The 26598-nt window shown below is 47.2% G+C and overlaps 1 protein-coding gene across 8 annotated transcripts in view; it reads right to left on the reverse strand.

Annotated features, from left to right (window-relative positions):
• ACSBG1 (acyl-CoA synthetase bubblegum family member 1) overlaps positions 1-25922 on the reverse strand; it is a 67546-nt gene extending 41624 nt beyond the window's left edge. Inside the window, exons 1-3 of one of the 8 annotated variants that reach the window (XM_055363914.2) lie at positions 4400-4511; positions 3511-3688; positions 109-213 (exon numbers count right to left, since the gene is read on the reverse strand). In XM_055363914.2, coding sequence (XP_055219889.1) covers positions 109-213; positions 3511-3560 — 155 coding nt within the window. In that variant the 5' untranslated portion in view covers positions 3561-3688; positions 4400-4511. Of the gene's footprint in view, positions 1-108; positions 214-3510; positions 3689-4355; positions 4519-25343 lie in introns of those variants that run through there. The other 7 variants (XM_055363916.2, XM_055363913.2, XM_055363918.2 and 4 more) reach the window with 7 other exon arrangements.
• Positions 25923-26598: the final 676 nt, after the last annotated feature.

Consider the following 26598-nt stretch of genomic DNA (forward strand, 5'->3'; position numbering starts at 1 on the left):
TGGTGTCCCTGAGGGTAGGACCCTGGCTCCAGGGAGCCCTGTTTGTCTGTCAGTCAGGGTGAGGCTAGCCCCATCCCTGCCCAGTTCCCAGGAAGCTGGGCCAATTACCTGCTTCTCACATTCAGCCTCACTCCTTGTCGGCACTGCAGGTTCCGAACAAAACTAAGTTTGTGAACACACCTAGGCCCACCTGGCAGCCATCTGTTTAAGAACCTGAGATAGGTTTTAAAGCGAAAGATATCAGAAGGTTATGAAGGGAGGGGGACGGGGAGAAGGGGGATGACTGGGGAACCAAGGTGGCGCCGTTCTTGGGAAATTTGTGAGCAAGGCCTGGGCCACAGGCCTGGAGCAGCCCTTCCATTGCTATGGCGACCCACTCCAGGGAGGTTGTGGAAAAACTGAAGAGATGGCAACGCGTGCTTCCGGGGCGAGGCCTCCTGTGCCGGGCAGACAGAGGCGCGTGAATGCTGCAGAACTCGTCCTACTGACTTTGGATCCTTGGTTACAGCTCTCTGGGATAGCCAGGTAGAAGCTGCCTCCACTTTGGGCCGCAATGTTACCAAATGGCCCCTGAGCTCTGGGTTTAGGCAGTGACGGCAAACGAGGGACACGTACACTGCTAGGCTCAGAGGCCTGCACTGTGATCATATGGGGAAGACTGTGAACTTGGTTGATGTCCCAGCCCCATCTCAGCCTGTGTTCTCAGAAGACGGTGGACAGCACCCCAGGTTAGAGTTAGCAGCTGTAATCAGCCTCTGAGATCACCAGCTGGGCGGCCACCTCCACATTAGCCAGGCAGGAGGCTGTCCTTGGCTGTAATGTCCCACCATCTGAACTGCTTCCTCACAAACAAACCTGTTTTTAAATCCTCCTAATCAAAAGGTATGGGCAGCACTTCTCTCCCCACAGAAAATTAGTGTAAACTGGTTCTGGTTTTAAAATAGCTACACAAAGACTAAACGAAAAGACAGCCACCAAAGGAAGCCAAGGGTCAAGCGTACTTATCGTGATTAGAACCTTCTGTTTATAGGGACGATGAGGCTGTTGGCAGCACCTTCTTGCTGCAGGTGGGTGCCTTTTCCTGGAGGGGCAGCACCCAGTGCAGTGTCAAATTTCTTGTTGCTCAGACACTGATCTTGTCCAGCAACCATGGTCAATGAGAAGGTGGACCCTGGCCCTCTGCCAGCATCAGTTTAACAAGAACACCTTCCTCATCCCTGTGGCTGGCTCAAGGCACTGATTCAACTCTCTATGCCCTATGCTTACAGAATTTGGGGCGCATGATTAAGAGAATGTCAAAACCCAATTCTCCAAATGAATTAAGCCTGATCTTTTCCTTACTAGGGGCTTTGAGAGGTGGTCCCTTTGAAGAGATGTCATCCGAAATAGAATGTGCTAAACCTCCAGTAACTTCCTGCTCACGCAGAGTTATAACCAGTAACAGGCTTTCCTGACCTGACTTGTCACACAGAAACAAGTGAAACTGCTCAGGCCATCTGCCTCTCCTCATTGTGAGTGCTGTCTCACACTCGTTGTTGTTCATAATGGTCGTCTTTCAGTTTTTATTTTGTATGTATGTATTTATTTATATTTTGCAGACAGGGCCTTGCTCTGTTACCCAGGCTGGAGTGCAGGGGCACAATCACCACTCACTGCAACCTCAAACTCCTAGGCTCAAGCAATCCTCTCATCTCAGCTTCCTGAGTAGCTGGGACTACAGGCCCGCACCACAAAACCTGGCTAATTTTTGTATTTTTTGTAGAGACAGGGTCTTGCTATGTTGCCAGGCCTGGTCTCCAACTCCTGGGCTCAAGCGATCCTCCCGCCTTGGCCTCCTAAAGTACTGGGATTATAGGCGCAAGCCACCATGCTCGGCCATTTTTTAGTTTTTAATCCTCTCCTCTGTGACTAGCAGTCACTTCTTGCTACTTTCAGTGTGCTGGCTTCTAGCAATTCATCTCACTCCTACATTGCCATTTCTTTTTGTAGCAGAATAGAAAACAAAACAGCCAAGCTCGTTAGAACTGTAGGTTACGTTGGGGGACAAGTTCCACAATGGAACCTATCATGTTTTCTTTGAAGAAAAGAAGCTGAGGTTTGGGAAGCCGCCCCTACTCTGTCTTGACTCCTCAAAAGCATTTTGGGCCCTTCTCCTGATTCTTGCTGCTATTCCAGGAAGGACAGGTGGCTGTAAATGATCCTACAGGTGAGCTGATATTACTGTCATTGTGATCATCATGAGCACGCCGAAGGCGATTAACATATTATTCCTGTCATTCTGGAAAATTATGCTCCTTCTGGAAGGCAATAATCCAGAGGTTGGCAGAAGTCACCTAACATGATTAATGACAATAATGGTGGGAGAATGGCCTGAGGAGGCTGGCTTCTGTCTGCATTTTGAATTCCCAGGAGGAAGAAGAGCTTACAAGGTTGGCCCTTTTCACTCGTCTTTGAGGACGAGGACAAGGATTCATTCTCTGACCTCAGCTCACAGAAGCACACTTTAAGCTCATTGCCTTGCTCTCCTTTCACAGAAAACAAAAACACTTTATCAGCAGCTACCCAGCAGCATGGGAACAAGAAAACAAAGGGCAAGTTTGAGCAAATATGATGTAAGATGTGTGTGGGGGGCAGAGGAGCCTGGGAGCGTCTGCACTGCGCCTTTCTCTTAACCATCTCTTGGTGGACTGGTGTCTCCTTACCCCTTCTACCTTGCCAGAGGAGCTGATGGGAACCATTTGCACACAGAGCCTCCCAAGCCTCCTTCAACTCCTCCTGCAGGAAGCCCTCCTAGATTTCCCCAACACCCTCTCACCCCTATGGCTCTTGGATACTCAGGTTTGGGCTTTGATGGTCACACATGGCTTGAGAGCTGGGGCCACTTCTGATTCAGCTCTGTCCTCTGGCCATGAGTACTCACTGTTGGAGCTCAGTACATGTTGGTTGGACCTAAACCTTCTCAAGTTGTCACTATGTGTGTGACACATAAATTGAGGAGGACCCTCATTTCCCATGTGAACGCTTCATGGATGAGGATCCGTTTCCTATTTATTTCTGTTGCCCTTTCTTCTCACTCAGCCTTCAGCAGCCAGGCCACTGTTGTGTATAAAGTAGGTGCTCAATGAATGCTTTCTTGAAACAGGATAGCATCAAAGTTCACCAGTCTGTCTGCCTGCTTGGGCACAACTCACTTTACTAGCTATGTGGCCGAGTCACGGTTCCTCTCTGGCCCTCGGTTTTCTGCCCGTATCCTGTGGCTACTGCAAGGAGAAGGTGATATATAAGAAGTGCTTAGTACGTAGTCAGCTCTCATCATTATTACGCATGAGCTTTCATGGATCTTTGGGGGCTCAAGAAGAAAAAGATAACTTGGCAAGATTGAGAGGGTGACCAACAGAATGAAAAAACCCTAAACCCAAGTCTGGGGGTCCAGGTTGCGTGCCAACTACTTTCCCTGGGAGACTGGCTGAGGGGCGGGAGGCGGGGGAAGGTGGGCTCCTTGTTCCTTACGCGGTCCTCAGGATGGAGCTGGCAGACCTGAGCAGGAGCATCTCTGGCATGGTGCCTGGGGGGTGGCTGCAATCTGTGAGCTTGCCCAGGAGAGAGCCAGAACCTCAGAGAACATGTCACGGAGTCCCCCCGGGAGAGCCACAGCAGCCCCAGAGAGGCCCGGCTCCACCGGACCGCCCTGCAACAGAGATACAGCGTGAGTCACCGCTGGCAGCCTGGCTGGGCGAGGGGACAGCTGCCCTCTTTCCTGGCTATGACTCATCTGCTCCTGGGGTGGGACACCCTGCTGTAATTTATGGCCTCATAAGCCCAAACACCCTCAGATTCAATGGAGAATGCCTCGCAGGAGGTGGCTGCCTTGGGGCTGTGGTCTCCATTTCCCACAGCCAACTGATGAGCAAATAAATAAAATCTCCAGGACTCCTGCTTTGCAGAGACTTCTGGCTACTATTCACCAGCCTCCCCATCACTTCTGGTAGTTCCCACCTCTCTCTGCTCAGCAGGCAAAGCAGAACTGACTCCCCAATGGCTGGAGAATGTTCTCCATGGAAGGTGTTGCCTAACTAGTTCCCCATATCCTAAAAACCCCAAACAGGGAGAGCAATGCCTCCTCCAAACCCCACAGTGCTAGTCACACAGGCCTGTGCACAGCCTGATGCTCCCAATAGCAACAATATAGTCTGCAATGGCGATTCACGCTAGCTTCCCCATCACCCTGTGTGGCGGACCCCACGCCTCCTGCTTCTCTTTAGTCTGCATGGACTGCCTCACTTCAAAGATTGGGCCTCTGGCAGCTCTCTCCTAATTGCCAATTCCCAGCCTGAAGACCCCCATAGAAGACTCACGGTAGACGGTGTGCCTGGGGGTCTGGCTGCCCCAGGGTGCTCACCTTCCTCCTTCTTGCACCTGGCAGGCACAGGGCTCAGCAACCCCTCTGCTCCCTCAGCTAAGGCATGCTGAGTATGGGAGCCAGTCGCTGTGGATGCCCCAGGTTCCGGGTGATGAGGCAGTGGGGTTGGGCATGAGTGGGGACCCGCCCCAGCCTGCCCTAGGGCTGCTGTTGAGGTGTGGCCCCAGATACCTCTGACCTATATGGCACGGGACCCAGTTGCCCACCTGTGTGGCTCTTACATAAGAAGGGTGGGCGGCAGGAGAGGCAGTTTTTTGGCCATCATCCTTGGCACAGCCTTGGGAGACAGTTCCTGCCAATGGGTCCCCCAGGGCTGGGCGAGAAGCTTGTCTTTTTGTTTGGTTTGGTTCTTTACTAAGCACATGTACTATGCCGAGTGCCTTGTGTTGGCTTCTCCCATTCTCTCCACGGCCCTGCAATGTAGGTTTTATTAGTAGTCGCATTTTCCAAAAGAGGTGATAGAACGCTAGACTTGCTCAGTGTTGCCCAAGCAGCAAAAGACAGAGCCAGCATTGTGAGCAGGGATCTCCACGGCCTGCTCTGAAGCCAGGATGCTACATACACAAGGTTTACCCAGTATGTGTATGTCATAAAACTTAGCCAACCATCCCAGCTCCCCCCATTCCCACAGGAGAGCCCCTATTCCATGGTAACAAATATCCCTGCACCTTGCCCTGTGCCTTCCAATACCACCCCCCCCCCCACCCTCTACCTCCTCCTTCACTACAGGGACTAGCCGGTCTGTGGCAGCAGCCAGCCGCCACCAGCATTTTCCTGCTTCCTGGAGTTTCCTGGGGGCTGTCCCTGGTGATCTGCCCACCTCTCAGCCCCCTCTCCCACTTAGGGAGCTCACACACTCCCTCATCTTTAATTATTACCTGCAAGCTACAACTCCCAAATTCCAAATTGCCTCTGGCATGAGTGAGGGTTGGATGAGGTGAAAAAATGGAGGCAGCCCTAGCTAGTGTTAGGTGGAAATTTTAAGCCCTAATTATTATCTTTTGAGACAAAGTCTCACTCTGTTGCCCAGGCTGGAGTGCAGTGGCCCGATTTCGGCTTATTTCAAACTCCACCTCCCAGGTTTAAGTGATTCTCCTGCCTCAGCCTCCTGAGTAGCTGGGATTATAGGTGTGCACCACCATACTTGGCTAATTTTTGTATTTTTAGTAGAGATGGGGTTTTGGCCATGGTGGCTAGGCTGGTCTTGAACTCCTGACCTCAAGAAATCTGCCCGCCTCAGCTTCCCAAAGTGCTGGGATTAAAGGAGTGAGTCACTGCGCCCAGCCTCAGCCCTAATTTTAAGGCCAAGGAGCAGGGCACAGAGGCAGCAATTGGGACAGGGGTTGTTCAAGGTCCTCCACCTAGTCAGATGGCAAACGACTGTCAGATTGTTACCCTAAACTGGTAGGTCAATGCGAGCACTCTAACTTCAAAAGAATTCTACCCTTCACCAAATTTCAATTACATCTCAGCAATTCTTGCCTATTGCCACTTCAGGACACCCTAACAGTTTGACTCGAATACTGGTCCTGAGCCTCTGATGCGTTAGGACCCCTTTTGAGAAGCTGCTGGGAGCCCCCCCATAGACCCCCATCAATGCACTTTGCACCCCAATGCTCTCTTGCTGTTTTTTTGTTCTCACAGGACTTCGGAAGCCCATGCTATATTAACGACCCCAATCCTAGTGAATCCCAGAAAGGAATTCAGACCTCTCCTTTGTCCTGAAGAGCTAAAGATGAACTTGTTTCTCTTCTCCTCCTCCCTCTTCTGGTGAGGGCTGAGTCATGATGTTAATGAATGGAATTGTCACTGATACTTGACATTGGTAGAGAATGACAATAGAAATGTCCTCAAATGTCCTTCAAGGCTAGCTCTGGATGCACAGTGTCCAAATTGATGAGGTTTGAAAACCTCAACAGTGGCCAGGCATGGTGGCGCATGCCTGTAATCCCAACACTTTGGGAGGCTGAGGCGGGTGGATCACCTGAGGTCAAGAGTTCAAGACCAGCCTGGCCAACATGGTGAAACCCCGTCTCTACTAAAAATGCAAAATTAGCTGGGCGTGGTGGTGCATGCCTGTAATCCCAGCTACTTGGGAGGCTGAGGCAGGAGAATTGCTTGAACCTGGGAGGCAGAGGTTCCAGCGAGCCGAGATTGTGCCATTGCACTCCAGCCTGGGCAACAAGAGCAAAACTTCGAAAAAGAAAGAAAGAAAAAAAAAAAGAAGAGAAGGGAAGGGAAGGGAAGGGAAGGGAAAAGAAAAAGAAGGAAAGAAAGAAAGAAGAAGGAAAGAAGGAGAGAAAGAAAGAGAGAAAGGAAGGATGGAAGGAAGGAAACTTCAACAGTTATAATGCCAGCACATGGCTCATTCCAAGATCAGGAAGGCTTGGGAAATGTGTAATCTACCCTTTCGTCTCCTTACAAAACCCACTAGCTGACCTGCTGTGGTAGAGCCGCCTATGACACTCTTCAAAGCTCGCCTTCTCTGGGAGGGACCTCAGCCCTCATGCTTCTTCCTGGAGCTGCCCTGGCTGATCTCCTCCCAAGGCACTCAGCATTTAGAAACTGGGTATTGCTTTTTTAAAAAACATAATGGACTGTCATGAAATAAAAATATGAATTAAGTCCTCATTCCCAAAGTTGGAATTGATTTCTTCCTACCCCAGTGACTGACAGTTCCCTGAGGATCCTCCTTCCTTCTATGAGTATTGATTTAGCACCTCCTCTGTGCCGGATGTTGCATGGGACGAGGGGGTAAAGTGACAAAAATGGACACAGTCCCTGCCTCGAAGATTTAGAGATGACGGGATCGATTAACAAAGATGCATTCTTTGCAGGGCTGCTGGGCCCAGGCTTGGGGAGGGGGTATAATGATGTTAAAGGAGGAAAGCTGGCAAGGAGTAAAGGTCTGATTATTTCATGCGAGACAGCATGGGAGGCTAGCGCAGAGGAGAGGACTCCAGGCCAAGGTGATAGGCATAGACTGTGGACCATCCCCAGTCTGGGTTTTCCAGCTCACACGGGTGGGGTTTTGGGCTGAGCAGAGATCTGCTAGGGACCTATAATCTTTCAGAAAGGGTGAGGGCAGGGGTGGTTTAAGACATATCTCCCTAGAATCCACTAGGAAGAACATATTTGGAGCAGGTACCCTGGAGCCCTTGACTGACTGAAGCCCCCAGCCCAAGACCCCAACGGAAGTGTGTTTGCTGAGAGGCCTCAGTCCCCAAGGCTCATCTCAGCTCCACCTTGGCTCCTGCCTGGGTGGGTGGGGCAGCCCAGCCAGCTCACTTCTTACCCAATTGGCAGTGCTCATAGTGTCCAACTCTGTCATGCCAAATCCCACAGCCTGCTGTATACAAATAAATGTGTCAGACATCAAGTTCCACTCCAAAGCCCTAAAGGAGTTGGCAAGCAGCCTGGCCGTACCCAAGACAAAGTTCTCTGGGCACCAGAACATCTGGCTTCTAGCCCAGGCTCTGTTTCAGTTTTGTGACCTTGGGCAAGTCCCTGGTTCATTCTGGGACTCTGTTTCCTCAGATATCACAGATAAAGGGCCTTCTCATTTTCTATCTGTGACTGGTCATCTAGGGCTCTGGGCTGGAATTCTGCTGCATCAGGTAGGGACAAGGCTGCAAAGTTGGGTGCTGCCAGGCCCCCCAGGCCCAAGGATGCAGAAGAAAACCAGACAGGAATAATCACAGTACTAGCTAGTAACTAACACATACCCAGCACTGCGTCTCAGACAATGTTTTATGCACCTTACACATGCAATCTTTGTAACAGCCCAATGAGGTACTATTACCACCCTCACTTTACAGATGAGGAAACTGAGATACAGAGAAATTATGGAAATTGACAAGGTCCTTTGGTTAGCAGAGTCACAATATATACTTGGGCAAGTGGGTTCCAGAGTTTATGCTCCTAACAAGCCAGCCATACCGAATAGTCTCAGGCCTGTTGGGTGACTCGGGTGGAGCAGGATAGGGACAAAGAATAGGGAGGTACAGAGAGCGAGGCACTTCAGGGTCCTCTAAACCCCTGCATCCAACCATTCATCATCAGACCCTTTTGGAAAAAATTTTTTTTTTTTTGAGATGGAGTCTTCACTCTGTCTCCCAGGCTGGAGTGCAGTGGCGCGATCTCGGCTCACTGCAACCACTGCCTCCTGGGTTCAAGCGATTCTCCTGCCTCAGCTCCCCTAGTAGCTGGGATTACAGGCACACGCCACCACACCCGGCTAATTTTTGTATTTTTAGTAGAGACGGGGTTTCACCACGTTGGTCAGGCTGGTCTCGTACTCCTGAGCTCGTGATCCGCCTGCCTCGGCCTCCCAAAGTGCTGGGATTACAGGCGTGAGCCACCGCGCCCTGCCTGGAAAATGTTTTATATAAACAATGCGCATATATTAAATCATAATCCAGGTGTTTTCATATGTCGTATTGATGACAGACACAGAGAACGGCCAGTTGGTGGTTTTGGTTACCACAGGAAGGGCAGTGTGATGCTCAAAGCTGACATAATTTCAGCCCAAAGCAAAGGCTACTAGAAAATCACCATCTCCCCACTGCTTGCCATTTTTATTCTAAGTACCACAAGCGTGACTTTAGGTACTCCTCTCCTAGGAGGGCCTTACTTAACCCATTTGTAAAATGGGGGAAGGGTGGATGGGACGGCCTGTAAGTCCCAGCTCTCAAGATAGGTAATTCTCTACCTTTCTTCCAGGGAGATGAGAAGAAGAAAGAACACTGCCTATTCCTCAGACTCCAGAGGAACTTTATGGGGGTGGGGGTGGGGGTAGGGGTGAAGCTGGGGTGAGGCTTCTGCCAGTGGAGGCATTGTGGGGGCATTGTGCTCTGCAGTGGGCTGGTTCTGGCTCACAGACTTGGTCCCTGCCATGGAGGAGCCCAGGGTTTAAAGAGGAAGATAAAGAAACACATACACAGCCTGTACACGTGAGAGGCAGTTCTGAATGTGGCAGGCAAAGGGGTCAGGCAGTGGGGACACAGAGCAGAAGGAGCCTGGCCTTTTAGGGGAATATTATTTCACTTTTTAAAAAGTGAGAACTAACATTTGCTGAGCACTTAGTATGTGCCAGGCACTGTTCCAATTGCTTTACATAAATTAATTCATTTGATTATCTCCTATCAAGTGGGTACTGAATTACAATCCCTATTTTATGGGGAAATGGAAGCATAGAGAGATGAAGTAACTTGCTAAAGGTTATACAGATAGTAATGGGGATGATTGAGTTTCAAATCGAGGCAATCTGACTTCAGATTGCATCTCCCTTTTTTTTTTTGAGACGGAGTATCGCTCTCCTTTTTTTTTTTTTTTGATGGAGTATCGCTGTGTTGCCTAGGCTGGAGTGCAGTGGCGCGATCTTTGCTCACTGCAACCTCTGCCTCCCGGGTTCAAGAAATTCTCCTGCCTCAGCCTCCCGAATAGCTGGGATCACAGGCGCCCACCACCATGCCTGGCTAATTTTTGTATTTTTAGTAGAGATGGGGTTTCACCACGTTGGCCAGGCTGGTCTCAAACTCCTGACCTCAGGTGATCTGCCCACCTTGGCCTCCCAAAGTGCTGGGATTACAGGTGTGAGCCACTGCACCCAGCTGCATCTTCTTAACCAATACTACATGCACTGCCTGAATTTAGGTGAAGCTCTATGAGGTCCTTGGCACCTCTCCATACAGCTCAGCAACACAGGATTTCCTAGGAAGCAATCGACTGGAATTGCTTAGCACAGTGGCTAAGATACTTGGTTATTGTGCATGGTGGTGTGCACCTGTGATCCCAGCTACTTGGGAGGGTAAGGCAGGAGAATCGCTTGAACCTGGGAGGGGAGGTTGCAGTGAGCCGAGATTGTGCCACTGCATTCCAGCCTGGGTGACAGAGTAAGGCTTTGTCTCAAAAAAAAAAAAAAAAAAAAAAAAGTGAACTTGAAGACAAAATAGTAGAAATTATTCAATCCAAAGGGTAGAGAGAGAACTATTTTTAACTTGAACAGCACAAAACATTATTGAATGAAATTAAGGAAGACCTAAATAAATGGAAAGACATCTCATGATCGAGAGACTTAATATTGTTAAGATGGTAATGCTCTCCAAATTTATCCACAGGTCAACACAATTTTAATCAAAATCTTAGCTGGCTTCTTTGCAGAAATTGACAAGCTAGTCCTAAAATTTGTATAAAAATTCAAGAGACCTGGCCGGGCGCGGTGGCTAATGCCTGTAATCCCAGCACTTTGGGAGGCTGAGGCAGGTGGATCACAAGGTCAGGAGATCGAGACCATCCTGGCTAACATGGTGAAATCCCGTCTCTATTAAAAATACAAAAAATTAGCTGGGCGTGGGGGCGGGCACCTGTAGTCCCAGCTACTCAGAAGGCTGAGGCAGGAGAATGGCGTGAACCTGGAGGCGGAGCTTGCAGTGAGCTGAGATCACACCACTGCACTCCAGAATCTGGGCAACAGAGTGAGACTCCGTCTCAAAAAACAAACAAACAAACAAAAAATTCAAGAGACCTAAAATAGTCAAAACATTCTTGAAAAAGAACAAAGTTGAAGGATTTGCACTTCCTGATTTCAAAACATTGAAAACCTACAGTAATTAAGACAATGAGGTACTGGCAGAAGGACGGATATATAGGTGAAAGAAATAGAATTAAGAATTCAGAAATCAACTCACATTTAAAGTGAACAGATTTTCAAGAAGGCTACCAAGACAATCCAATGGGAAAATATTTGTCTTTTCAACAAATAATGCTGGGACACGCGCCAAAAGTAAATAAATAAAGTTAGATTCTTTCCTCATATCACACACAAAATTAACTCAAATGTATAAAAGATCTAAACGTAAATGCTAGAACTGTAAAAATATTAAAAGAAAATATTAATAAATCTTTGTGACCTTGTGTTAGGCAAGTTTTTTTTTAGATAAGGTTAAAAAGCGCACAAACAATAACAAATAAATTGGACTTCATCAAAATTAAAACCTGATGTGCTTCAAGGGACATCATCAAGAAAGTGAAAAATTAACCCACAGAATGGGAGAAAACATTTGCAAATCATACATGTGATAAGGAAATTATATCTAGAATATATAAGGAACTCTTACAACTCAATAATAAGAAGACAAATAATCCAGTTAAAACTGAGCAAAGGATTTGAATAGACATTTCTCCAAAGAAGATATGCAAATGGACAACAAGCACATTAAAAAATGCCTGGCATCATCAGCCACCAGGAAATGCAAATCAAAGTCACAATTAGATAGCACTTCATGCCCTGTAGGATGGCTGTAAATAAGAAAATAAGAACAGTGTTGGCAAGGATATGGAGAAATTAGAAACCTCCTATACTGCTGGTGGGAATGCAGATACTTTGGAATACCATCTGGCAGTTCCTCAAAAGGTTATACATAGAGTTACCATATGATCCAGCAAATTCCACTCCTTTGTATATCCCCAGGAGAAATGAAAACAGATGTTCACACAAAGACTTGTACATAAATGTTCACAGCAGCACTTTTCATAATAGCCTAAATATTAAAACAACCCTGAAGGGGGCCCTGCCCCTCCACACCTCTGGGTATTTCTCATGAGGAGGGACGAGAGACTGAGAAAAGAAATAAGACACAGAGACAAAGATATAGAGAAAGAACAGTGGGCCCAGGGGACCGGTACACTCAGCATGTAAGAACCTGCACCGGCGCCGGTCTCTGAGTTCCCTCAGTATTGATTACTATTTTCACTGTCTCGGTAAGGGGAGTGCGGCAGAATGGGGTGAACAGGGTGATGATGGGGAGAAGATCAGCAAGGAAACATGCGAGTAACAGAATCTGTGTCATAAATAAGTTCAAGGGAAGGTACTGTGCCCAGACGTGCACGTAGGCTAGATTTATGTTTCTCTTTACCCAAACATCTCAGTGTAGCAAAGAGTAACAGAGCAGTATTTCTGCCAGCATATCTCACCTCCAGCCACAGGGCAGTTTTCTCCTATCTCAGAATAGAACGAACAGTCAGCTTTACACGAGACATTCCATTCCCAGGGACATACGGGAAACAGAGGACTCAACTGCAAAGAGGCCTTCCTCTTTTACCAATCCTCCTCAGCACAGACCCCTTACAGGTGTCGGGCTGGGGGACAGTTAGGTCTTTCCCTTCCCACGAGGCCATATCTCAGGCTGTCTCAGTGGGGGGAAACCTTGGACAATACCCAGGCTTTCTTGGGCAGAGGTCCCTGCGGCTTTCTGCAGTGCATCGTGTCCCTGGTTAATAGAGAATGGAAAATGGCAATGACTTTTACCAAGCATACTGCCTGCAAACATATTGTTAACAAGGCACATCCTGCACAGCCCTAAATCCCTTAAACCTTGATTCAATAAAGCACATGTTTCTGTGAGCACAGGGTTGGGGCTAAAGTTACAGATTAACAGCATCTCAAAGCAGAAACAATTTTTTCTTTGTACAGATCAAAATGGAGTTTCTTATGTCTTCCTTTTCTACATAGACACAGTAACAATCTGATCTCTCTTTCTTTTCCCCACACAACCCAAATGTCCATCAACTGAGGAATGGGTAAACAAAATGTGGTATGTTCACATAATGGAATATTATTTGGCCATAAAAAAATGAAGTACTGATACATGCTACAACATGGATGAATCTTGAAAACATTATGTTAAGAGAAAGAAGCCAGTCACAGTAGATCATATATTGTATTAGTCCACTTAAATGAAATGTCCAGAATAAGCAAATCTATAGAGACAAACAGTAGTAGATTTGTGGTTTCTTAGGGCTAGGGGGATTGAGGAGAAATAGGAAGTGACTACTAATGGGTATAGGGTTCCTTTTTAAGATAATGAAAATATTCTAAAATTAAGGTTGTAAGGCTAGATGTGGTGGCTGACACCTGTAATTCCAGCACTTTGGGAGGCTGAAGTGGGAGGATCACTTGAGGGCAGGAGTTCAAGACCAGCTGGGCAACATGGTGAAACCCTGTCTCCACAAATAATAAAAAAAATTAGCCAGACATGGTGGCAGGTGCCTGTGGTCACAGCTACTTGGGAGGCTGAGGCAGGAAGATCACTTGAGCCCAGCCAGTGAGCCAGGTTTATGCAACTTCACTCCAGCCTAGGTGACCAAGCGAGATCCTGTCGCAAAATAATAATTAAAAAAAGATAACATTTTAAAAGCAACCAAAGCAGACGTGAGGTGGGATGGGGTGGGGAGGACATATTACATAAAAGGAAACTGATAGAAATGATAACTGACTTTTCCTAAGAAACAATGAAGATCAAAAGATACTGTAACAATACATTTTAAAGTACTAAAATAAGTAAATGATCAAGCAAGAATTCGTTTCCAGTAAATATATCCTTGAAAGATAAGGTGAAAGAATGACATTTTTATTTAAATAGAAGATGGGAGGATTTGTCACCAGGAAACTGCTGAGGTGGCTTGAAATCTTACCTGCAAATTCTGTAACACTTGCCCCATCAATAGGTAGAATCTAATTTCCCTCTCTCAGAATCCGGGCTGGCCTTATGACTGCCTTCTAACTAACACAACATATGGGAAGTAACCTATATGGCTTCTAAGGCTAAGTCAAAAAAGCCATGCAGTTGCCACCTGACTCTCTCAGGGCACATGCTTTTTGGATCCCTGACCTACCATGTCAGAAGTCTGGCTATCTTGAACGCGCGATGTTGGAGAGCATGTGAAGAAGCCACACAGAAACAGAGGCGCTGAACAACGAGAGCACATGGACATAGGGAGGGGCCTGTTGGGGGGTGGGGTGGGGGGGAGAAAAAACCTCAGGAAAAATAGCTAATGCACGCTGGGCTTAATACCTAGGTGATGGTTTGATAGGTACAGCAAACCACCATGGCACACATTTACCTATGTAACAAACCTGCACATCCTGCACATGTACCACAAAACCAAAAATTAAAATAAATTAAAAAAATAGAGACACGAAGGGCCCAGCTCTTCCAAATCCTAGCTTAATGAGTCTATTTCAGGCACCAGATGTGATAAAGAAGACTTTGACAAGTCCCTAGCCTCAGCCACCAGCTGCCACGTCAGACACTCAAATAGCTTATGGAGAGGCCCATTGGTAAAGAACTAAGGTCTCTGGCCAACAGCCAGCGTGGTAAGTTGAAAATGTCCCTCACAAGTTATCCACGTAGTGTTACCATGTGCCCCAGCAAATGGAAAGCTGTTAAAATTAGCTTATATGGCAAAAACTTGGAAGAGATTTGAAGATATAATTAAACGAAGGATCTTGAGACTGAAAGATTATCTTGTATTATCCAGTTGGGCTCTAAATTCAATCACATGTATTCTTACAAGTGGGAGCAGAGAGAGATTTGACATGCACAGAAGAGAAACAATGTGACCACAGAGGCAGAGATGGGAGTGATGCAACTACAAGACAAGGGTGGAATGCTGGAGCACCAGGAGCTGGAAGAGGCAGGGAACAGATTCTGTCCTAGAGCCCCTGGAGGAAGAGCAGTCCTCCTGACACCTTGACTTTAGCCCACCGAAACCAATTTTGAACTTCTGTCTTCCAGAACTGGGGAAGAATAAATATCTGTTGTCTTAAGCCACCAAGTTTGTGGTAATTGTTATAGTGCAATGGAAAACTCACACATCCGGTGAGAAACAGGCTTGTCAACAACTTCATGAGTGAGGTTGAAAGCAGGTCTTCCCACTCCAGATGGCTGTTACCCTGGCTGACATCTGGACTGAAACATCATGAGAGACCCTGAGCCAGAACCACTCAGCTAAGTTGCTCCTGAATAACTGACCGATGGAAACCATGAGCAACAATAAGTGACTGTTATTGATTTAATGCACTACATTTTTGAATGATTTGTTAAGCAGCAATAGATAACTAGAACACCTTCACTACAAAAAATGCTGTAGAAATTTATTCAAGCTGGGCCAGGCGCGGTAGCTCACGCCTGTAATCCCAGCACTTTGGGAGGCCAAGGCGGGCAGATCACAAGATCAGGAGATCGAGGCCACCCTGGCTAACACGGTGAAACCCTGTCTCTACTAAAAATAATTAGCCGGGCCTGGTGGCAGATGCCTGTAGTCTCAGCTACTCAAGAGGCTGAGGCAGGAGAATGGCATGAACCCAGGAGGTGGAGGTTGCAGTGAGCCAAGATCGCGCCACTGCACTCCAGCCTGGGCGACAGAGCGAGACTCTGCCTCAAAAAAAAAAAAAAAAAAAAAAGAAAGAAATTTATTCAGGCTAAAGACACTTGTCCCTGATGGAAACATGAATATACAGAAAGGAATGGAGAGCACTATAAATGCTAAATATATTGGGAATAAAATAAGGATCTCCACTCTTATTATCTCTATTCAACATTACATTTGGAGATCCTAAAAGATGCAATAAGGCAAGAATTAAAAGGGAAAATGACTGGAAAGGAAGAAGTAAAACTTTTTATTAATAGCTACCAAAATTTTGAACATAAAAGTCTTAGGGGATCTACAAAAAAAAGTGTTGGAATTAATAAATAAATTTAGTAAGGTTGCAGGATATATGGTCAATATTAAAAAATCAATTATATTTATACTAACAGCAACTGACTAGAAAATTAAATTTAAAATACAGTTTTAGCTAGGCACGGTGGCTCACACCTGTAATCCCAGCACTTTGGGAGGCCAAGGCAGGTGGATCACCTGAGGTCAGGAGTTTGAGACCAACCTGGCCAACATGGTGAAACCCCGTCTCTACTAAAATTACAAAAAATTAGCCAGGCATGTTGGTGGGCACCTGTAATTTCAGCTGCTTGGGAGGTTGAGGCAGGAGAATTGCTTGAACCTGGGAGGCAGAGATTGCAGTGAGCCGAGATCACGGCATTGCACTACAACCTGAGCAACAAGAGTGAAACTCTGTCTCAAAAAATAAATAAATAAATAAATAAAAATTAAAAAATAAAATAAATTACAGTTTTCATAGCAACAAAAACATAAAATTTCTAGAAATGTTTAAGAAAAAATGTGCAAGATACCTACACTGAAAGGTATAAAACATGGTTGAGACAAATCAAAGACCTTAATTAATGGAAATGCATACCATGTTCATGGATCAGATGATTCACCCAATTTGAAATATACAGTCAATTTATTCCCAGTCAAATTTCAAACAGTCTTTTTTTAATAAACTGACAAGATGATTCTACATTTTACATAGAAGTACAAAGGATCTAGTATATTAGGAATCTATTATTATGTAACAAATATCCCAAAATGTAGTGGCTTAAAAAAAACAAACACTATCTCACAATTTCTATGGGTTAGGAATCTAGGCATGGGCTAGCTCTGGCTCAAAGTGTCTCATAGAGTTACTGTCAAACTGTCAACCAGGGCTGCAGTCTTCATACGAAGGCTCAGTGGAGGAGAATGGGCTTCCAAAAGCTGACTCATGTGATTGTTGGCAGGATTCAGTTCTTTGTAGGTTGTTGTCAATTCCTCCCTGAATGTTGGCTAGAGGTGTCCTTCAGGTCCTTACCACATGGGTCTGTCTTAGTGTGAGCAAGAAAGAAAATGAAAGAGAGCAATCAAAATGAAAGACACAGTATTTTTGTCGTCTAATCTCTGAAGTGAAATCCCATCACTTTTTGTAATTATACACTTTTAGTTATTTTAAAATGTACAATTAAATTGTTATTGACTACAGGGTAATTTTTATGGTCATAATAAAACTTATATAGAAATAAAAAAAGAAATCCCACCACTTTTGCCATATTCTATGTTAGAAATGAATCACTAAATCCAGCCCACGTTCTAGGGTAGATGGTTACACAAGAATCCAAAAGGCAAGAATATCAGAGGGCAAGAATCACTGAGCAATATCTTAGAGGCTGCGTACTCCACCTAGCATAGACAAAACAATCTTGTAGGGGGAAATAATTCATGAAGTTAAAGGACCAACACTACCTGATTTCAAGATTTAGTATAAGGCTGTAGTAGTGGGCCAGGTGTAGTGGCTCCAGCCTGTTCATCCCAGCACTTTGGAAGGCCAAGGTGGGAAGATTGCTTCAGGCCAGGAGTTCAAGGCCAGCCTGGGCAATGTAGCAAGACTCCACCTCTACAAAAAAAAAAAAAAACTTTTAAAAAGCTAGAGAATGAAGACAGCATGATATTATATAAAGAAAGAGAAATAATTGCTCAATGGAAGAAAATCAAGAAATAGGCTGACACAAATGTGGTAAATTTTTGATAAAGGAGCCAAGCAATTTAATGTGGGAAATAGTAGAACACATAGAAAAATATATATATATATAATATACATAATATATATATATGACCTTGAAATAGCAAAGATTTCTTAGAGAGGGCACAATAGCACTAATCATAGAAGAAAAAAACTAGGTAAATTGGGCTTTATTAAATAAAAAAAAATTGCTCATCAAAAGACACACCATTGGCCAGGGGTGGTGGCTCACACCTGTAATCCCAGCACTCTGGGAGGCCGAGGAGGGCGGATCACTTGAGATCAGGAGTTCAAGATCAGACTGGGCAACATGGTGAAACCTGGTCTCTACTAAAAATACAAAACTTAGCTGGGCATGGTGCCACACGCCTGTAGTCCCAGCTACTTGAAGGCTGAGCCACGAGAATTGCTTGAACCTGGGAGGCAGAGGCTGCAGTGAGCCGATATCATGCCATTGCACTCCAGCCTGGGTGACAGAGCAAGACCCTGTCTCAAAAAAAAAAAAAAAAAAAAAAAAAAGACACACAATTAATAAAATGAAGATAAGCCACAAACTGGGAAAAAATATTTCCAATACATATATCTGACAAAATATAACCAGAATATATAAAGAATGCATACAAATCAATAATAAAAGGATTAAGGACCCAATTACAAAATGAGCTAAAGATTTGAAAAGATAATTTACAAAAGAAGACATGGAAATAACCAATAAGCACATGAAACTATGCTCAATATCATTGATCATCAGGGAAATTTAAATTAAAATCACAGCAAGATATCACTATTCACCCACCAGAATGAAACTAAAAAGAGTAACAATACGCATTGTTGACAAAGATGTGGGAACTTCCGGCAGCTTCTTTAAGCACACACCTATCTTCTGATCCAGTAATTCTATTCCTAGGGATTTACCCAAGAAAATGAGAACATATGTCCACAAAAACACCTTATACAAGAATTTCATAGCAGCTTTACTCATAAAATCCTCAAACTGGAAACAACTCAAATGCCCATCAATAGATTAATGGATAAAAAAAATTGTAGTATGGCCACACAATGGAATTCTACTGAAACATACAGACGAATGAACTACTGAGACACTTGGCAATACTGATCAATCTCATAAACATTTCGATGAGTGCAAGGAGCCAGACAAGTAACATTCTGTGTGATCCCAAGCACGCCATCCTCAAGAACAGCTGGAACATTGGCTGTTCAGAACAGTGGTTACTTATGGGAAAGTGAGGGTGGAGATTGATTAATTGACTGATCTCTTGCCTTAGCCTCCTGAGTAGCTGGGATTATAGATGCACACACCTCCACACCCAGCTGACATCTAAATTCTTATTTTACAGCTGCTCGGGGCCAGAGTCTGAGCTAGGCCCTAGATGTCCTTCACATGGTCACAACCTTTACAGTTTCCAAAGCACCTTCCCAGCCCTGTTCTACAGTGTTCCTCACAGGCTCCTTTCCAAGGAGCCAGAATTGTCTGGGTAGGAGGCCAGAGCTGGGATCCAGAGGTCTCTCATAGGACCCAGTGTGAGATAGGGTTTTTTTTCTACCACCACTGGCCCTAGATGAAACTGTGCTTTTGCAGAGCTGAAGAGGTAAGTAGTGAGTTCCCCTTCCCTAGAGGTAATCAAGTCAGAGTAGATTGATAATATGTGAATGTTGTAATACAGTGGGTTGGACTCAGTGACCTAAAAAATCTGCTTGCCTTGTACTCTGCCATTCAGGGGCTTGCCTGGAGACAGTGGGTTAGCTTTGGGCCCAGATCCTGACTTCAGGTCAATTTGAGCTCTGCTGCCCCTGGCTAAAATCTCTGCAGCTCCTGAGAGGATCACTGCTGGCTTGGGCTGACTTGCATCCGGAAGTTATCCAGATCCGTACACAGAAGTCTAGGACCAGGGTTGGTTTGCCCTAGAGACTCACGCTTTCCACAGATGTGTCTGACCCTTTGATCTTGGGCTCTTGACACCAGCACCTTGATTTCCTGTGGCTTTTACATGATAGTCCCAAATCTGCCCTGTTCCCACTGGCTTTTAGTCTCTTGAACACTACAAGCTCCATCCCACCTCGGGGCCTTTGCACATGCTGTGCCCATTTCCTAGAAAGTTCTTCCCCTAGCCGACTCCTACTCCTGTTTCATGTCTCAGTTTAAATGTTGCTTTACCAGGAGAGCCTGCACCAACCCTCAAGACCAAGTCAGATCTTCATTATATTCTATTTTTTTTAATTACCGACATTGTAAAAAAAATGTTTGTATTGTGGTAAAATACATATAACATAAAATTTTCCATTCGAAATGTTTTTAAGTGTATAATTCAGTGGCATTGATTATATTCCCTCTTTTTTTTATTCCTTCATGGCACCTGTCACAATTACAGTTTAATTGTATAATTATTTGTTAATGTCTGTCTCCCCTGCAAGCACGCAAACTCCTTAAGGTAGAGACTTGTTTTTGTTTTCTGTTATATTCTTCAGTGCTTAGCGCAATGCCTGATTATTCTACAATAAATAATTTTGAATAAATGAATGCATTCTTAACAAAAACAAAGAAAAACAGTAAAGAAACCAAAACATGAAACAACTGTGTTTTTATATAATGGGAAGTGGGCAGTGGGAGTGGGAAGAATTTCAGCACTAGAAAGCCCAGATAGTCCATGTTTAAGGACACTTGTGTTCTTTCAGTGACATTCGCCTTACGATTGCCCCTCGTTGGCTAACACACCCCAGAGAGGCGGAGCGCACTCCCTGTCATCCTGGGAAAGCTCTGTCAGTGGGAACAGCCTTGCTCATGGGGCTTGTAGCAGCCTCCTGTGACCGTTCCACATCCCTGGCTCTTAGGGGGCTCCTCTCTGCACCCAGTCTTTGGGTAGGCAGCGCCGGGAGAGTCAGCTAGGAGCCCAGAGTGAGTGTGGTCACTTCAGAGCCTGACAGCCCTCCCTGGGCCAGATGGGACCCTTGGAGCTCCCAAGTCCTGGCCTCCTGCCTCCACCTCACCCCTAGTCCAGCCTGTACTCACTGCTGCTAGATTCACAAACCCCAAACCAGGCTCTCCCCAGGCTTCTGCTGCTTGCACCCCTCCCAGGGTTCCTGTCTGCCTCCTTCTTTGAGCCTGGCTGCCCTTAGTCTGGCCACGTCAGCCTCTCTAGGCCCAGGAGTTAGCCGGTCCCCAACCTGACCAGTCTCATGGCCACCCGTAACATCTCCACAATCATGCCTTTGGTCAGCACAGCGCCCTGCTTGCCATCCGGGCATCCACAGCCTTTCAAACACAGGATGGACTGCCCTCTTCTGAGGTTCCTTCCAAGCCCTTCCTCCACAATGGGCTTCCTTAGGCTCAGGGAGACCGGTGTCTCCACTGGACAGAGGGCTTCCCAGGGTCAGGACCCAGGCCCTGGGCAGGCTCAAGGGGTGTCCCTGATGGAGGGCATGGTCTACAGCCACAGCCTCAAGGGCACAGAACACAAGCTTCCAGAGCAGGGCCAGTGTTAGCTCAGGCCCCACGGGTTTTGCCTCTCCTGGCCCTGGCCTGGCTGTTTCCTCCAGACACCTGTCCCAGTCACTGGGATCCAGCCCTGCAACTTGTGTGGCAGGAAAGGGAACTCTCGTGGGTCAGGCCAGGGTGCAAGCCCTCCTCGGGCTCTCAGCCTCCCCTTTCTTCCACCTCCTGTCTTCCCCTCTGCAACACTGGGAAGCAGGGGGAAGATAAGCCCCTCTCAGGCTATGGAGGAATGCAGACCCGCCTTTCCCCAGGAGCAGCCACCATGGCCACAAGGTCAGGGCAAACGGGCAGGTCTGAGATAGAGCCCTTCTGATATGGTCTGGCTGTGTCCCCACCCAAATCTCATCTTGAATTCCCATGTGTTGTGAGAGAGACCAGGTGGGAGGTAATTGCATCATGGGGGCAGGTCTTTCCCGTGCTGTTCTCGTTACAGTAAGTCGCACAAGATCTGAGGGTTATTATAAGGGGGAGTTTTTCTGCTCAAGCTCTCTTGTCTTGTCTGCTGCCATGTGAGATGTGCCTTTCGTCTTCTGCCATGATTGTGAGGCCACCTTAGCCACATGGAACTGTAAGTCCAATAAACCTCTTTCTTTTGTAAACTTCCCTGTCTTGGGTATGTCTTTATCAGCAGCGGGAAAACAGACTAATACACCTTCCCTCCTGGAGTTGGCCCGGAGGAGCAGAGAAGCAGAAAGGGGCATCACAATGGTCGCAACAATGATCTCTCTGCCTTATTTATCTATTTTTTGAGACAGGGTCTTTCTGTGTCACCCAGGTGGAGTGCAGTGGTGCCATCATGGCTTGACCTCCCGGGCTCAATTGATTCTCCCACGTCAGCCTTCTGAGCAGCTGGGACCACAGGTATGTGCCACCACATCTGGCTAATTTTTTTTTCTTTTTTTGAGACGGAGTTTTATTCTTGTTGCCCAGGCTGGAGTGCAATGGCACGATCTCAGCTCACGGCAACCTCTGCCTCCCAGGTTCAAGCAGTTCTCCTGCCTCAGCCTCTCAAGTAGCTGGGATTACAGGCATGCGCCACCACGCCTGGCTAATTTTTTTTTTTTTTGTATTTTTTTAGTAGAGACGGGGTTTCTCCATGTGGGTCAGGCTGGTCTCGAACTCCCGACCTCAGGTGATCTGCCCACCTCGGCCTCCCAAAGTGCGGGGATTACAGGTGTGAGCCACTGTGCTCAGCTTTTTTTGCATTTTTTTAAGCAAATTTTTGTATTTTTTGTAGAGACAGGGTTTCAACATCTTACCCAGGCTGGTCTCAAACTCCTGGGCTTAAACAATCCACCCATTTTGTCCTACCAAAGTGCCAGGATTACAGGTGTGAGCCACTGTGCCTAGCCTATTTTTTATTTTTATTATTTTTTTGAGACAGAGTCTTGCTCTGTAGTCCAGGCTAGAGTACAGTGGTTAATAGCTCATTGCAGCCTCACACTCCTGGGCTCAAGCGATCCTCCCACCTCAGCCTCCTGAGTAGGTGGGACTACAGGTGCACACTATCATGCCTGGCCAATTTTTAAATTTTTAGCAGAGACAAGGTCTTGCTTTGTTGCCCAGACTGGTCTTGAATTCCTGCACTCAAGCAATCTTCCTTCCTTGGCCTCCTAAAGTGCTAGAATTACAAGCATGAGCCACTGCACCTGGCTCTCTCTGACTTTAGAACAATGTTTTACAAGAATTAAGTTCTTTTCTCACAGCTGCTCTGCAAGAATGTCAGAGCAGGTTTAGCTTCCCTGTTTGACAGATGGGGAAACTGAGGCTCAGAGAAGGTATCTTGCCAAGGGTCACAGAATGGGTTAGAAGCAGAGCTGGACTGGAACCCAAGGCATGTGACCTCCAGCCTGCTGCTAAGAGTGTTGCTATGAGAGTTACTATGCCTGTGATGGGTAACTCTTGTGCTTTGAAAACATTTTCATACACATTAGCTGATGGAATCCACCCAATTTTTCTGCAACGTCAATGAAGTTCAGGCGTTGTATATTTATTTGTACAGAGGATGCTATTGAGGCTCAGAGAGGTTAAACAATGTATCCAAAGTCACTCAGCAAGAAAGCAGTAGAACTGACACTCCAACTCTTGGGTTTTTAGCCTTTCTCTTTCCCTACGGGGTCCCAAGACCCATTTACCCTTTCAGGAGGGAATCCTTCTCTGCACAAGCCTAGGGTTCTGCCTCAAGTTTGCCTACTTTCCTTCAGTGATGTCTGCAAAACAAGCCCAGTCCTCTGTGAGCGTTGCAGGGCACACAGGACCCTCTGCCACCCCTTTTCACCACAGGCCTGAGACATGGGCTCCTGTGGCCCTGAGCCCCACTTGGCCCCTCACTCATAGGGAGCAGAAGACCCTGAGATCCTGCAGACCTTGATTTTGTTTTCAAAGACTCCCCTGGCCCTGGCTGTCCTCATGCCTGTCTACCCCTGCTCTGGACACATTTATTTCTTTTTCTTTTTTTTTTTTTTTTGAGATGGAGTTTTGCTCTGGTGGCCCAGGCTGGAGTGCAGTGGCACGATCATGACTCACTGCAATCTCCACCTCCCGGGTTCAAGCAATTCTCCTGCCTCAGCCTCCTGAGTAGCTGGGATTACAGGCACGTACCACCACCTGGCTAATGTTTGTATTTTAATAGAGACAGACTTTCATCACATTGGGCAGGCTGGTCTCAGAACTCCTGACCTTGGGTGATCCACCCGACTCAGCCTCCCAAAGTGCTGGGATTACAGGCATGAGCCATCATGCATGGCCTCTGGACATATTTCGATGTGCTCCTCTGAGCATCTCGCCTGGCCTTCCTGCTCTCTGAGCCCACAGGCCCCAGGGAGGAGGGGAGGTTCCAGGACACCGGGGCCCAGAGGAGATCCTGAATCTGCCCTTGGGTGAGGAAGTCAGTCCAGCTTTCCTCCAGGGGCCCTTGACCCTCTGTGCATCTGACCTATGCCCAGGGAGGGGCTTGCCCTCATGCTCTTGGAGGCTTTGCAGGGAAGAGTCCCTGCTTCTGGAAGAACAGGAGTCCACTTTGGATTAGCAGGGTTCTCTGGAGACCCAGGGCAGGGCCCAGATGCCAGCCCTCGGAGGGGACTCTGCATCTCTGAGGCGCATTAACATCTGTTCCCATTTCCCTCTATCTTCCTTCCCCATAACCTTCCATCAGGACAGTGGCTGTAGTCTTGGTAGCTCAGACACTGGCAATTCCTCCCCATTACTACAGAGGACTTGGACCCTGGTATTTAGCCCCTGTCCTCCCCAGTTCTATGCTTCCGCCACCCAGACCTCTCCCATCCCCAAACTTCCTGTCTTGCTTTGTTAGGTCGTTCTCTCTGCCCACTGCTCTTGGCTCCACTCTGACCGTCAAGGTCCATCTCAGGCGCCCCAGTTAGAAACCTCCTTCTCTCTGCCCCTTCGCCTGCGCCCCTCCTGGACACAAATCACAGATGTTGGGGTCCTGGAGTTCCGTGTGTGTGTGTGTGTGTGTGTGTGTGTGTGTGTGTGTATGTGTGTGTGCACGCGCGCCTGCCTTCTTCCTGCCTTCTGGCCAGGGCATCCCAGGGCTGGGACTGAGTCCCATCTTCTCAGGATCCCCTACTCCCTGGATGGACAGGGCCTGGGCCAGGGTGGGCATTGGTGAATGCCTGACACGTTGAATCCACTTCCTCTAAATCACAGATTACTGGAATACATACAGTGGAAGGGCTTTAGGGAAACCTCAGCCACTGCACTCATATTCAGACAGGGAAGCTACAGCCCAGGGAGGGCAAAGGCACTTGCCAAGGTCACGCAGCAAACTGGAGCGGGAACCTCTGGCTCCCCACCAAAACTTATCTGTCTTTGACCCCCGCAGGTGAAAGGCCCCCTTGAGGAGACAGGGAAACATTCTTCTTGACTGAAAAATTCCTCCTCCATCCAACTGAGATCCAACTGGTCTCCAACTGCAGCCCCAGCTCATACCCCTGGGATGTGCCTCATTCTTTGATGAGCCTTTCTTAGCCATGCTAAGTAGCCCTCCAAATGACCAGTTCTTCCATCTTACGGATCACCCAGATCCTTCCCTTCATTTCCCGGGTGAAGAAACTGAGGCTCAGAGAGAGAAGCAGCTTGCCCAAGTTCACACAGCAGAGCAAAGTCTATAACTCGGCCCACAGGTGCAGTGTGCAGAAACCCAACCAATGACTTACCTGGTTTTCCATTTTTCTTGGGTGGTCCTCACAGTCATGTCCTGCCGGCTCTCCTGTGGGGTCTCTCTGCTGTCCAGCATGCTGGGGTCCCCGTGTGGGCGGCCGTATCCAGCTCCAGAATTGCGTGGCATCTGCCTCGGGCTTCCACTGAAGACAGCTCAGTCACCCACTGTGAGAGGCTGGCCTTGAGTGAGCAGTGGGGGTGGGCATGGGGCAGGGGAGGCAGCAACTAGAGTGACCCAAAGAGGCTCATTTCCTCTCTATTTTTAGAAGCTCAAAAAAAAATTGCTCCTCAGTGAAGTTTCTCAGAATTAAAACTTTCCTTTTCTTTGTGGTTTTGTTTCTCTCAAGATGAGGAGAATTTCAATGAAGCCAGTGTTCTTTTTGATGCAAATCCGCTCCGCTTCTCCCAGGAGGTCTGGCCAATGGGCTCAGGGCTTCTGGGCCCCCAGAAAACCTCCTCACTGGCTTTAAAAGGTCATAGTGGTTCTCAGCACAAATCCAGACCCAGATCCTGAAGTGGCTGCTACCCCTGGCTGCATACACTGTGCAACCTTGACTTGCGGTCTGCCGAATGCTGCCCTGGGAGGGATCTCACCCACTCAGTCCACCTCCCCCAGGTCCTGCATGGAGGCTGGAGACCCAAGGAGGGAGCCCACCCCGGGGGAAGGAAGGAGACATTTCCAACACTGAGACCATGCCGCATGGTCTATAGAAGCATTTGCACTGAAGACATGATAGAGGCAACCGAGGAATGTGACTTTCCAGGGACACATGAATAGAAGCCTGGATCTGCCCCTTCTTCTAAAGGAAAGAAGCATGTTAAGGGGAGCGGGGGGGTTTCAGGCAGCCATAAAGAGATGGGAAATTCACACAGGACAAGGCCTTTTTCTGAATACCAAAAGTCTCCCCTCTAAGACCGTGTATTCATTCCCCAGGGCTGCTGTAACAAAGTTCCACAAACTGGATGGCTTCAAACAACAGAAATGTATTGTCCCACGGCTCTGGAGGCCAGAAGTTGGAAATGAAGATGTGCGCAGGGCCACACTCCCTCTGGGGGCTGTGGGCAGACTCTTTCTTTGCTTCTCTCCCAGCTGCTGGGGGTCACTGGCCATCCTGGGTGTTTCTTGGCTTGCATGTGCATCTCTCCAGCCTCTGCCTCTGTCCTCACGTGGCTGTCTTTCCTCTGTGTCTATGCCTTAGTCCATTTTCTGTTGCTATCACTGAATACCTCAGACTGGGTAATTCATAACGA

Source organism: Gorilla gorilla, chromosome 16, assembly GCF_029281585.2.
Source record: "Gorilla gorilla gorilla isolate KB3781 chromosome 16, NHGRI_mGorGor1-v2.1_pri, whole genome shotgun sequence".
In the NCBI taxonomy this organism is placed as follows: domain Eukaryota; kingdom Metazoa; phylum Chordata; class Mammalia; order Primates; family Hominidae; genus Gorilla; species Gorilla gorilla.